The 12101-nt window shown below is 61.1% G+C and overlaps 2 protein-coding genes and 5 non-coding genes across 10 annotated transcripts in view; 4 read left to right on the forward strand and 3 right to left on the reverse strand.

The window, feature by feature from the left end:
* Window positions 1-2983, reverse strand: part of ALOXE3 (arachidonate epidermal lipoxygenase 3) — an 18943-nt gene extending 15960 nt beyond the window's left edge. Inside the window, exons 1-5 of one of the 3 annotated variants that reach the window (XM_073881665.1) lie at window positions 2586-2983; window positions 1765-1969; window positions 817-898; window positions 403-522; window positions 109-234 (exon numbers count right to left, since the gene is read on the reverse strand). In XM_073881665.1, coding sequence (XP_073737766.1) covers window positions 109-234; window positions 403-522; window positions 817-898; window positions 1765-1969; window positions 2586-2732 — 680 coding nt within the window. In that variant the 5' untranslated portion in view covers window positions 2733-2983. The remainder of the gene's footprint in view (window positions 1-108; window positions 235-402; window positions 523-816; window positions 899-1764; window positions 1970-2585) is intronic. The other 2 variants (XM_025864148.2, XM_073881666.1) reach the window with 2 other exon arrangements.
* Window positions 2984-3921: 938 nt separating this feature from the next.
* Window positions 3922-3994, forward strand: TRNAK-UUU (transfer RNA lysine (anticodon UUU)). Its single transcript has one exon. It is a non-coding gene; the product is annotated as a tRNA-Lys (tRNA).
* Window positions 3995-4563: 569 nt separating this feature from the next.
* On the forward strand, window positions 4564-4635 carry TRNAQ-CUG (transfer RNA glutamine (anticodon CUG)). Its single transcript has one exon. It is a non-coding gene; the product is annotated as a tRNA-Gln (tRNA).
* Window positions 4636-5076: 441 nt separating this feature from the next.
* On the reverse strand, window positions 5077-5158 carry TRNAL-UAG (transfer RNA leucine (anticodon UAG)). The gene has a single exon. It is a non-coding gene; the product is annotated as a tRNA-Leu (tRNA).
* A 489-nt stretch (window positions 5159-5647) lies between these two features.
* On the forward strand, window positions 5648-5734 carry TRNAR-UCU (transfer RNA arginine (anticodon UCU)). The gene is given in 2 exon segments: window positions 5648-5684; window positions 5699-5734. It is a non-coding gene; the product is annotated as a tRNA-Arg (tRNA).
* Window positions 5735-6317: 583 nt separating this feature from the next.
* Window positions 6318-10461, reverse strand: HES7 (hes family bHLH transcription factor 7). Of its 2 annotated transcripts, XM_073881503.1 has the most exons (5): window positions 10323-10461; window positions 9888-9954; window positions 7791-7886; window positions 7113-7200; window positions 6318-6787 (listed from the first exon to the last, which is right to left on the reverse strand). In XM_073881503.1, the coding sequence occupies exons 1-5, from the start codon at window positions 10382-10384 to the stop codon at window positions 6318-6320; spliced, it is 783 nt and encodes a 260-aa protein (XP_073737604.1). In that variant the 5' UTR covers window positions 10385-10461. The 2 variants fall into 2 exon arrangements, with proteins under 2 accessions (XP_073737604.1, XP_025720182.1); XM_025864397.1 differs by lacking the exons at window positions 9888-9954; window positions 10323-10461 and adding an exon at window positions 8821-8862.
* Window positions 10462-10568: 107 nt separating this feature from the next.
* TRNAG-GCC (transfer RNA glycine (anticodon GCC)) lies at window positions 10569-10639 on the forward strand. The gene has a single exon. It is a non-coding gene; the product is annotated as a tRNA-Gly (tRNA).
* The last annotated feature ends 1462 nt before the right edge of the window (window positions 10640-12101 follow it).

Genomic DNA, 12101 nt, shown 5'->3' on the forward strand with positions numbered 1-12101 from the left:
GGGAGACCGGGACAGAGGGGGGAGACCGGGGCCAGAGGTGTGGATATGCCTGGCAGGGTGGGGGCAGACGGGAGAGTGACAGGAGTGCAGGGAGGGCAGTGGCCTCACGCGGGGATGGCGTTGAAGAGCAGAGAGGCCGTCTTGGTGGCTGAGTAGCGAATGTTGGGTTCCATGTGCATCAGGGACGGGAAGTCAATCTTCATGGGGAAGCCAGGCAAGTACCGATTCCCACTGCTGTGGAGGGCGGTGGGGGAGGCAGAAAGACAGACACCCGTCAGACGGACTTGCAGCCCACTCCCCTTCATTCCTTCCCTGGATCCTTCCCCGGATCCTCCCCTGCCCCCGGCCTCCCACCCGACCTGAAGCCACCTCCCTGCCAGACCCTCGGGGTCACCCCCTCACCTGTCCCCTGGGTCTGCCCGAGGCGCCGTCTTGGTCAAGGCAAACTTCTTGTCTGTCTCCATCTCCTCAAAGCTGCTGACGTCTATCATGCCAGGGAAGCCGGGGGCGTAAACTTTCCAGCTTCCGGGGGAGAGAGGTCAGGGGTGGCTAGTCAAACTTAGGGTAAAAAGACCCATCAAGGACAGCTGAGGGAGGGGCTGAGTGTGGGTTCACTGATGTTCTTGGGACAATTGTCGGTACTCGCGTTCTGGATCTAGACTTGGGGTCAACCTCAGAAGGAAGTTAGGGTTACGTGAGGGTCCTGATCGGAGCCGAGCCCCCAAGGTTGGATCTGAGGTCAGATTTAGTGACAGTCTGATTGAGGCTGAGGTCGGCGTAAAGGTGGGGGAAGAAGTGAAATTAGCCCGTCCTCACCGGTAACATTCCTGTCGGCCCTGGAGCTCCCGTTTCCTGTGGTCCAGAAGAAGGGGAAGGGAGTCCTGACAAATAGTTTTTGCTGTGGGGAATGAAAAGTACTCATCATATACGTCTCTTCTCAAAAGGTGAAGCTTGCCTGAACGCCCTAACCCTTGAACCCAATCCCTCAGTTGACAAGGATACCCCATGTTCTTCGTGCATTCATCAGCAGAACGGACTCAAGATGACCTCACCCCCAAATTGTAACAATCGTCCTAATTGTACTTTTGTCTCCTTCCCAGGACTCTTTGGGGGCAGAAATTACACTGTAGTCATTTTGTGTATTCCTGGCACCTGGTGTGGTGCCCGACACTGTGCTCATAATGTGTACTTGACAAATGACTGATGAATGAGTATATTTTGGGAAGTGGTGGACAGATGGAAATGCTAGGATGATGGGGGGAGGTCTCTGAAGAACTCGCTAGGGGGCCGAGGTATCACCTCTCACCCCTAAGACTCATGTCAACACTCGGACCAGCCCTGGTCATGCCTCTTGGGATCAGACGGCTCAGGAGACGTGGGTGGGGGTCCAGAGGCTGAAGGAGCTCGAGCTCGGCATCCTTGAAAGGCCCCCCAGATGCAAGAGGGAATCCTAACAGCACGTCACAGGGACTTCGTCCACACCAGAAAAGCCAGTAGTAGTTGTCGGCAGGGCCTTTCCTGCTAAATTCTCTCAGCTTCTGCACCTGCCAACACTCAGTTATTCGGCTTACAGCTCAAGTCCGCTCTGGGCGCAGGAGAAATTCACTCTGGGGGAGTGCAGAGGGAGTGGGCCGAAAGCTCTGAGTTCCAGTTACCCTAACCCCACCCCCGTTCCCTGCAGCCTGGGCCCCGTGAGACACCCCCCCCCTCCGGCCCCAACAGATGCCTTCTGCAACCCAGGCCAGCCCCCGGCCTCTGGCCCACCTGTTCCTGGTCGCAGCTCTATGGTGCAGTAGCCCTCAATCCACTGATAGCAGGGGAAGTGGGAACGGGTGCCATCGGGGGCCGTGACGCAGATGCAGCTGCAGTACCAAGAGTCCTTGGGGAAGAAAGCGTAGCGCTCCTTGTGTAGACGCAGCAGCAAGACCTCGCCGAGCTCTGCTGAGCAGCGCACCTTGTACTTCTGCACCTGAGGGGACCAAAAAGCAAGCAGGTGAGAGGCGAGGAACGGCAGGGGCATCCTTACACCTGGTGAGGCGCCTCTATGCCTACATCTGTTCTGGGATATAAAGCTGAGAGCCGCTAACCCACGCGGGGCCTTTGTATGAATTAGGAAAAGGCACCCCTCCATCCCAGCAGAAGCGGCCACAGCTCCCAGAGGCACGGTGAGTGAGCAGAGTGGATTCTGGATCTCACCAGCCTCCTTGGCTCCCGCACCCTTGTGTAGGCCACCAGCAAACAATCGTGGGGCTTGGCGGAGGCAAGCGGATCCCCTCCAGAGAAGAGGAAACCCCGACTCACAGAGGGCAAGTGACTTGCCCAAAGCCCACCTTCAATTATGAGAGGAGCTAGGAAGCCGGTGGAATTCTCCTGACCCCCAGCCCCTGGCTCCTTCTTCACAGCCCTGCCTGGGTAGAAAGTATTCCCTCCCCAGGAAAGACAGAGACCAGAATAGGATGGTGAGGAGGTCAAGGCCGGCTCCCTGAGTTCTGCAGGGTTGGAGGAATGACCTGGGGGAATGACCCTCCCCTCCTTCAGGGTCCCCAGGCCCTCAGGGGTCCCTCCTCCCTCTCCTCGGTACTTACAGACCCAGGGGCGAAGTCCCTGCCCAAGCGATCCAGCAGCTGCTTGGGGCTCTCACCACAGGTGCCCACCAGAGTGACAGAGATGTTGTCCAGCGTGCCGGCCCTCAGGTAGGGACCCGTGGTCACACACACGCGGTACACGGCCATGGCGGGAAGGAAAGAGGGATACCCCGGCAGCGGTGACCACAGCAGCAGCCCGCCTTGGCGCAGGGGGCCGGGGGGAGGGGCGGGGGCGGGGCGGGGCTGAGCTGTCGGCCTGCGGAGCTCCTGAGTGGGGGGCTCGGCCCGGGCAGGTAGGCCTCCCAGGGAAGGCCCCGCTCTCTCTGGGATGCTCTGGGGCTCGCCCGCCTCTCTCCCGCGAAGCTCCCGGTCTCTGTCCCGGCTCACTGCGGGCTCCCTCTCCCCACCCTAATAGTTGTTTGCTTGCCTCTGGCACAGCCGGTCTCTCTGGCTGGCAGGACAGGGCTCACCCAGATGGATATCAGGAGTCCGAGTCCCAGCGGGAAGGGAGGGACCAGGGGCTGAGAGGGAGACGAGGAGCAGGTGACACCTGTGTGACTGGGACACTGCCCTGCTCCCGGTTAGGGGCCGCTGAGACCCTGGGGCCCTGGTCCGCCCACTCCCCAACTTGCCCCGAAACCCTTTCCTCTTCTCAGCCAGGCCTGGGCACGGGGCACCCGCATTCCCTACTTGTGAATCATCCATGTGAATCAGTCTTCGCAAGTGAGCCATACTCGACATAAATCACACGTGACCGCGGCCACACGCAGGCGAGTCGCCCCTGCAGAGGAGTCAGGCCCAACTCTCCTGTCGCTCCCCACTGCGCACCACCGTCCCCACGCCGGCTTCCCCGGATCGCCGCTCCGCGGCACGTCCGATCTCGGTCCCTCCCTCGGGATGGGGTCGGCCAGCGGACCAAAGTGGAGCCGGGGCTCACGTCTGAACGCCCTGCGTGGCCTTCGTTCCGCTCCGGGCCCGCCCGTGGCCTGCAAGGCGGGGGCCAAGCGCGGGGGTGCCGGGGATCTGGGTCACCCGGGCCGCGGACAAACAGCTCGGCCGGGGAGGCCTGCAGCCGGCAGCGGCCCCGCGCGGCCAGTCCCGGCACCGCAGCTGCCCAGCCTCGGCGGCGCTCCGATCCCAGCAGCCGGACCCCGGCGGGGACGGTGCTCGAGCGAGGCTGGCAGAGCGCAGGCGGGAGCCGCGGGGCCGCCCCTGCTCGCTCCTGGTGCGCGCCCGGGGCGCTGCGCTCGTGCGTGCACTCACCCTCGGTTTCCGGGAACCTGGACTCCAGCGGGCGAACAGCTCTTATAGGTAGTAGCGCAAAGATTTCACAAGAGCCCGGATAGCTCAGTCGGTAGAGCATCAGACTTTTAATCTGAGGGTCCAGGGTTCAAGTCCCTGTTCGGGCGTTTGCTTTTGTTTTTTTTTTTTTCCCCAGGAGTATATATTTCTTTTCTTGAGTACGCGTAATATCCGTATTCCTTTAAACAAAAGCAAGGAAAAAAAAAAAAAAGAATAACAAAAGTGCTGTTACATGACTTTAAAAAAGAACTGATAGTAACCCCGGCAAGGATTTTTAGTTTTCAGAAAGTAGCACGAGTGAGAGTGGAGGGAAAGTAGAGACGTTTCCTGCGAACCTAAATGTTCTGGTGGGCACATTAAAGAGGAAACAGAACCAGGTGAGATTAATTTTAATAACATTTTATTTAACCCAATGAAATCTTATCTCAACCCGTCATCAATATTTTTAAATTATTAATGAAATTTTAACAATCTTCTTTGCAGTAAGTACCGTGTCTTCTAAGTGTGGTGTGTATTTTACACGTCACAGCGCATCTCAGTTCGTATCTCAGGAGCTCCATAGAGGCGCCCACCGCTTCAGGTAGGTGTTTTTTGTTTTCTTTTCTGTGAATGGGAGAATGGGAGGGACAAGAACTTCAGTATTATGTACACTCCCAGAAGAAACCACCCAGAAGTGGGTTCCATGGTGTAATGGTTAGCACTCTGGACTCTGAATCCAGCGATCCGAGTTCAAATCTCGGTGGAACCTTAAGTTTTGCCTCAATTCGTACCGTTATTTCTCAGCTTCGTGTATGAGCGTTTCTCGTTCCCCGAGAGGGTCTGAGAAGGAAAGCAAACGAAGACGCTGTCCTTTGGGCTTCTCAGACCGGGTAATCGGAGCCTCCGGCACACCATCCAAACACGCAGTCAGCACTTAAAAGATAAGAGCAAGGTGCGCCAGTTTTGAGAGAGAACGCAATTTCAGGACACCTTACTGCGGACATCAGTTACGAAGAATCGAAGGTCTCTCTGGCGGTTCCCGCCAGGTTCTGGCTGACACCACCCAGGCTGTCCCCAGTAGCATGGAGGGGATGGTGCCATCACTGCAAGCAGTCCTTGTAAAAACAAGGGACATACATCCCAGCCAGGGTAGGGGGTTTAGGAGTTCTAGGAGTTCTAGGGTGCACAGGCCACCAGAAAAACTCCATCCTGGCAGCGGTGGGATTCGAACCCACGCCTCCGAAGAGACTGGAGCCTAAATCCAGCGCCTTAGACCGCTCGGCCACGCTACCTGCGTGGAAGCAAGTCCTCCCCGTAGTCCTCCTAAGAGACTAGAGGGGCGAGACAGGCTCGCGATGACTGTTCTAAGTCAGCGGGCCTTCTTTGGAAACCCCAGACCCAGGAGCAGCGAACGGCGAAACAGGGCGGAGGAAATAGAGATACACCGATATTTGCAACGAAACAAGTTTATTTTCATGGGTGGAGCCACATCTGGGAGTGGGGTGCGCCTGGGCTGGAAGCATCCCCCAAGCGGGCAGCCGGAGCTCTGTACTCGCTCGCTCCTGCTCGGTTGCTCTCTCTCCCTGTCTCTTCCACCCGTGCGCGCCCGCACTCCCACCTGGCTCTCGTGCCTTTGGCCCGCTACCTCTCCCCGGCAGGCCTGCGAGGTCCCAACCACGCGCTCCTGGCCCGCCCCGCCCAATTCCCTCACACCCCTCTCCCTCCCCGCCCCTTGCGCATGCTAGTACCCGTAAGCCGTCAGACGCCGCCGCCCGCCAGGTGGCTCTGTGGCGCAATGGATAGCGCATTGGACTTCTAGTGACGAAAGAGCGATTCAAAGGTTGTGGGTTCGAATCCCACCAGAGTCGATTTTATTTCAATTTTTTTTTTCCCCCTTCCTCTTTATCCGGCTTTTCCGTAAAGGTTCCCATCCCTTCTCCCCCTACCCTATTTCAGTGTTTTCCACCTGGTTTCAGCTTCAACCTCAGTCTCCGCTCTGCTCTCTTCTTTACTTACCTGTCTGCCCCGGGGCTTGGGCCATGGAGAGCAGGACTGGGAGGGGCGGGAGACAGAAGGAAAGGGAGACAGAAGGAAAGTGGGCGTGGACGCCGACATAAAGGCAGGCCCCTGGCTCGGGGACACACGGGGATTTAATAACCACTTTATTCCATGCACTAGGGACTCGGGAAGGGACTGGGGCTGGGCCGGGGGCAGAGAGGGTACAATCCTAGACGCAAAGGGGGGAGGGGCAGGGAAAAGGGACAGGAACCAGGGAAATATATATTTATATAGATACTCTAATATAGACCACATCTCACCCGCGCGCTGCGCCCGCGCGCCCCGCCGCCCTCCCCAACACCTGCTAGCCCCGACGCCCGGGTCCCTCTGCTGCCCTCGGGCTGGAGTCTCTACCTCACCCCCAGCCCCCTCCCCCGCCCCACCCCCCAAAGCTCAGGGCCAAGGTCTCCAGAAAGCGGGCGGCGGGGGCGGCGGGGCCTTGGGCGCCCCGTCTTGTCTGTGCGGCGGCGGCGGCGGCGGCGGCGGCGGCGGCGGCGGCAGCAGTCCGGTGAGGGGCGCCGGCGCGCCGGAATCCCCGGCGCGGGGCGAGCAGGGGGACGGGGACCAGGCGCAGCGCGGGCTACGGGGGCCCTGGTGCACTGGGGGGCGCTGGTGCAGCGCGGGGCCGGGCGCCGGGGCGGCGGGGTCCAGCGGTGGGCGCGGCGCTTGGGGCCTCGCATCTACCGGTTCCGGCCGGGGCGGCTTGGGGCGCAGGTAGCCATGCAGCGCGGAGAAGAGCTGGGCGCGGGCGGCCGGGCTGGCGTCGTGCGCGAAGGCCGCCAGGCGAAGCAGGCACTCGCGGAAGCCGGACAAGTAGCAGCTGGCGAGCGCCTCGGCGTCCTGGGCTGGGGACCGGGGAACCCCTGGAGCCGCGGCGGCGGGTGCGGCCGGCGGGAGCACCGGCGGGCAGGGCAGGGGCCCAGCAGGGGTGAGGGAAGGGGCGGGGCGCAGAGATACCGAGGCCCGACAGACGCACAGACAGAGACAGGAAGCCAGATGGACGGACAGAGGGAGAAAATGAGGGAGACACAGAGACAGACACGCGCGGGTGTTATTAACCTCGCCTCGGAGCAGAGCCTACCACTCCCCAAGCCCACCGTCCAGCGCAGGGTCCTCCCCAGCTACCCCGGCCCCGGGCCTCCGTGAATCCCCCCTCCCGCCCTCCGCTGCCCCACCCCCGCGCTGTACCCGGGGGCTCCACCCGGCTTCGCTCCCTCAAGTAGCCCACGGCGAACTCCAGTATCTCTGCTTTCTCCAGCTTCGGGTTGCGGAGGTTCTACAGACGGGAGGGGGGAGGGCGCAAAGACAGAGAGGGGTGGGGAGAGAGGGGGAAGTGGCAGGGGGAAGAAGGGAGGGCGGATGCGGGAGCTGGGGGTGCCCCCGATCGCGTGTGCGCGCTGCCCACGGAGCGCGCGACCGAATGCGGAGTGGCGATGACCAAGAATGGCCCTGGGAAACCTTGAGACTACACCGTCCAACCCGAGGGGATGAAACCAACCCACAGGGTGAGGAGGGGGTTTGAAACAGCAAACCCAGGGACTTGAAATGAACCACCCGGCAGGCTGTTTCGAGGGGGTGTGGGGGAGGAGGAGCGAGCGTTTACAGACCCCGAGGTTGAACACTGACCGACCCTGGGAGTGAAATTTACAGAGCCGGGTGTGAAACTTACAGACCCGAGGGGTGGCCATGAAGATCCCGTTCTGAGAGCGAGAGGGGGCTCTGGGATGGGATTCCAAGGGCGGGACTCGGGTCAGGATGCCTTGGCGCCTGGGTCGCCAGTGCAGCGTGTGTCCCCACCCCAGTAGGAGGCCCTGGGTCGCGAGGACGGGATGCTGGGGACGCTCCGGGGGCGGTGGAAGGACTGACCTGGTCCCGGGTCCGCTCCAGCAGCAGCAGCCTCAGCTCTTCCAGGCTGCGGTTGATGCGATCCCGGCGCCGCTTCTCCACCAGCGGCTTCAGCATCTGCGACCAGCAGGAAAGGGAGAGCGGGCCGACCGGACCGAGACTCAGCGCGGCCGCGCCGGCGTTCGGATCCCGCCGCTGGGATGGTCCCGCCCCCACCCCTTCCGGGACACCCCCAACGAGGGCCTAGGGCCGGGCCCATTGGGTCCCTCTCCGCTCCCGCTCCCAGCGCCCCTAGGGTCAATGTCTGTAGCTCGCCTCCTCTCTCTCCCGGGTCTTCTGCGTTCTCCTCTCTCAGCCTCGTCCTCCCTCCTCCCCTCTCTGTGTCTCTCCTTCTCCTCCTCTTTTCTCTCTACGTCTCCGTCTCGTGCAGTCTCTCTGTCTCAGTGGAGAGCTTTGGGGGCCCTCTTTGCGCCCAGACACGTGGCCCGCAAGGTGCCGGGCTCTGAGTTGGCGGCCCTGAGTGTAGAAAGGGAGATACCCAGCGCGACCGCGCTTCCTCTTCTCCCTCTAAGCCGTCTATGCAGTCACATTACTCCACTGGTTCTAAAAGCTTCCACCCGGTCTCGGGCCTCTGGAACCAGTGCATTCCGGGCCTTCTCTATAAGGCTGCCCTGGGCCAGCTCTGGCTCGTGGAGCAAGTGCCTAGCCTCTTGGCACTTAGTTTCCACCCGCCTCCCTTAGCTCTGTGCTCCCCTTGCTTATTTCACTCAAATCCGTGCCCCCTGCCACGCCCTCCAAGCCGCAAGGTGCCACATCCCATTACCCAAACCCAAGACCTCTACTTCTGCCGCCCACGCAGCTCCTGCCCTGACCCTGTCCCCTTCTTCATACTTTGCAGCTTCCTTTCCAGCTCCTGGCTCCTTGGGTCCCCCCACGCACCTCTCCCCCTTCCAACTCTGCGCCTCCAGGCTCTTCCCTTCCCCCAGGGTCTCAGGGACCCGGTCCCCTGACCGGACCTAGGACCTCTGCTCCCTCCCCTCCCGCCTCTCACCTTGGGGCCGTCCCTATTCTCGGCTCGATCCCGAGTGACCATCGCTCCTCCGGACCCTGGTGTGGACCGAGCCCCTGCCCGCCTGGCGCCTTATATCCCGCAGGCTCCTGGGTTAGGGGGGGTGTGTAGGACCCGGACCCGCCCCCTTCGGCACCCGGATCCCTCCCGGTGCGGCCCGGGGCACGAGGCTCCCGGAAAGGGGAGGAGCGCAAGGGGGAGGGGAAGGAGTGGAACTGGCCTGGGAGTGTGGGAAATGAGGGGCCAATGCAGCACTGGCTGGTTTAAGGCCCCTAAGGCTGTATAATGAGGTGGAACCCAGCTGAAGGGAGGAGGTTATTAGGGGGAGGGGGAGTTGAGGTGATCTGGGAGAGGACTCAGGAATGAAGTTCAGAGTCCCCCGTCCCTCCCCGCCCCCCGCCAACCACCATTCGCAGCTTCTTGGGAGCTCTCTGTTCCCCCACCGACTCTGAAATAAAAGATAGCATCCCTCAACCCCCAGACTGGATCTTATACACCTTCCTTCAAAATCCACCTCCTAATTGGGTAAGGGAGCCACCTGAGTGTGCTGGGTGAATCTGTCTAATTCACCTGGGGTGAAGGAGCCGCTCTGTGCGATCTTAGTGAATCTTACTCCATTCCCCGAGCACTACGCACACTGGTGTAGGCTTGGGTCGTTCATACTACATAAGCACTACAGGCCCAGCTTACCCTTACAGGATCGAGGGGGAAAGACGTGTGTTATCAAGTAGCTATTACAGAGCAGAGTGAAGCAGGTGCTGGGGAGAGGGTCATCCTAACGGGTGGCTGGACTGGGGAGGAGCGGGACCCTCAAGGAAGAGGAAGCAAGGCTTTGAAGCATGGGCAGGAGGTGGAGAAACCTTCCCACTTAGAAGTATTTGATTCAAAACTAATTATAGGAGGTTCCGGCGCATGGTTTCCAGGATACCTGACCTAAGTCGTGCTCCTGCTGCTTGCTCCTGGGGACCCCTCCACCCCATCGGGGAGCAGGGAACAGGCAGTTTTCTTAAAGGGACAAGAAAGAGATACAAAAAGGGATCAACACCCACCTCAAACCAAGAACATGACCCTCTGCAGAATGGTGCGTGAACACTCGGAGGCTTCCAGATAAAGTGTCTGAGAAGATAAAATCAGAGATTTCACGGGACAGCCAGACCGCCCGGGACAAGGACATGGAAAGACAAGGTTGCAGACCGAGTCGGAAGATAAGCTGCGGAGTCAGGGGCCGACGAGGCTCTCCGAGCCCTCCCAGGGCCTCTCCACACCTTGGGGTTTTGTTTTGTTTTGTTTCACGGAGCCTGCCTTGCCAAAGCCCGAGCCCGGAGACACACAGACCTTGGGGAGGGCGCTCCCATTTGGGATCAGGGCCGCCAGCACATCCCACCTCCCCCTACCTGGGCCAAATGGGAGCGCAGATGTGTGGCCCCAGCAGCCCCCCTCGCCCCCCTCCTTGGGAAACTGCGCTCGGGCTGAGTTTTTCTCACCTGCACGCGAGGCTCGGGGCCCCGGGCTGTTCGCACCCGAGTGTGGGGCCGCCCCTGGCCATATGGGGCGACTTTATGGCCGGGTGGCCGGATCCGGGCGGGAGGAAGGATGGTCTGGCGCTCCACCCACGTCAGCTACTCGGGGCCACTCCTTCCCAGAGCCCCGGGCCTACACTTTCTGCCTGACCACTGCCGTCTCCACCTCTTACAAGCTCAGGTAGGGCCACTAAAGAGCAGTTGTCGGTTGCATTGGTGGTTCAGTGGTAGAATTCTCGCCTGCCACGCGGGAGGCCCGGGTTCGATTCCCGGCCAATGCAGTGTTCCTTCACTTTTTTTTTTTTTTCCCCCTTGTCTCCAAATGGGGAGAAGTCTGATGAAATGTCTAAGAAGCATCTCTGTTTAACATTCCTAGCAAATATTAATACTCAATTTTTTTATCCTATGGCAGAGTTGGAGGCTCTGGATCCAGATCCGGATTCGCAAGATCCTCCCACTCTCGTCCGCCCAGCCCGGGGGTCCTGCTGCCTTCCACACCCCTCCCTCCGCCCCCCCCCCCCCGCACCTCCGCAGGCGTGACCCTGAGAAAGGACACGCTGCTCGGATCCCTGCCCCGGGGGTCCTCCCACCCTCCGCAGGGGAGGGGCGGGGCCTTTCCGCCCTAAGCTCCCCGAGTCCCGGGCTCTCCTGGCCCTTTCTCTTCCTCGCTCGCTCTCTCCTAGTTTCTGTTCTCTCTGAAGCACGCCTGCTTTTTCTAAGTCCGTGGGTCCCGGCCTTTTGGTGCCGCCGTCTTCCTGCGCCCCCCGCGGCCCCCTCGGGGGCTCTGTCTCTCTCCAGGTGTCTTAGCAGCGCCCGCGTGGTCTCGCTGGGTCTGCACCTGTGTCCGTGCGTCTCTAGCTCCGGGCCTCTCCCGCCTGCGCGGCTCGTCTTCGGCGGGCCTGGGTCTCTGATCTCTCGCGGTCTCTCCGGGTCTCTGTCGCCGCCCTGCACTCTGCGCTCCCACGCTCCTGCCAGCCCCTGGGAAGCTCGCTCACACCTCCGAGCCCCCCGCCTCCTCCCCGCCCGCCCCTTCCCGGCCGCTTTGATCCCGCACGCGTCGGGCCGGCGGGCGGCCGGGCGCCCTCGCCAGCTGCCGCGGCCACTTGTGAGCCGGCGGGGAGCGGGGGGGCCTTGGGGCGGGGGCGACCCCGACCCCCACCGCCACCCCCGCCTCGCCGCGCCGCTGCCTGCTGGGCTCCGCCGGCTGCCCGGCCTCCTGCGGGCCCGGGTCTGTGGTTCGCTGAATCTGGGTCGCTCTCCGGAGCTCGCCCTGGGCCTGCTCGGCCTCCGCTTTCTGCCTCGGGTTTGTTTCAGCCTGTCTATTTCATCTGGGGGTTTCCTGTCTCTGGATTGTGTCAGTGACGCGGAATGCTCTCTTCGCTACTCGCAGCCGCGACCGTGGCTCCCAGCAGGAAACTGTACAACAATCTGGGCATCTGTCTGCGGATGTTACTCACTCAGTCGATTATTTATGGGGTGCCTCTTGGGTGCCAAGTATGGGTAGGCACTCAGAGTGCACTGAGCCTGGGCTCTGCTGAAGCTACATTATGGGAGGAGGGGAGTACAGAAAATAACTAAGAAAGCAGAAAATAATACAACATGGTTATTAGGCTGGTGCGGGTGGGGCGGGGGGCGGGCAACCTGCCGGGGCAATGGCTTGAGAGCGAAGTCCTGCTTTCTTTACTCTGGGTGGTCAGAGACATCCTTTAGGAAGAGGTGATATTTCAGCCCAGCAGAGCCTGC

The sequence above is a fragment of the Callorhinus ursinus genome, unplaced genomic scaffold (assembly GCF_003265705.2).
Source record: "Callorhinus ursinus isolate GAN/ISIS: 27379988/994484 unplaced genomic scaffold, GSC_fseal_2.0 scaffold43, whole genome shotgun sequence".
In the NCBI taxonomy this organism is placed as follows: domain Eukaryota; kingdom Metazoa; phylum Chordata; class Mammalia; order Carnivora; family Otariidae; genus Callorhinus; species Callorhinus ursinus.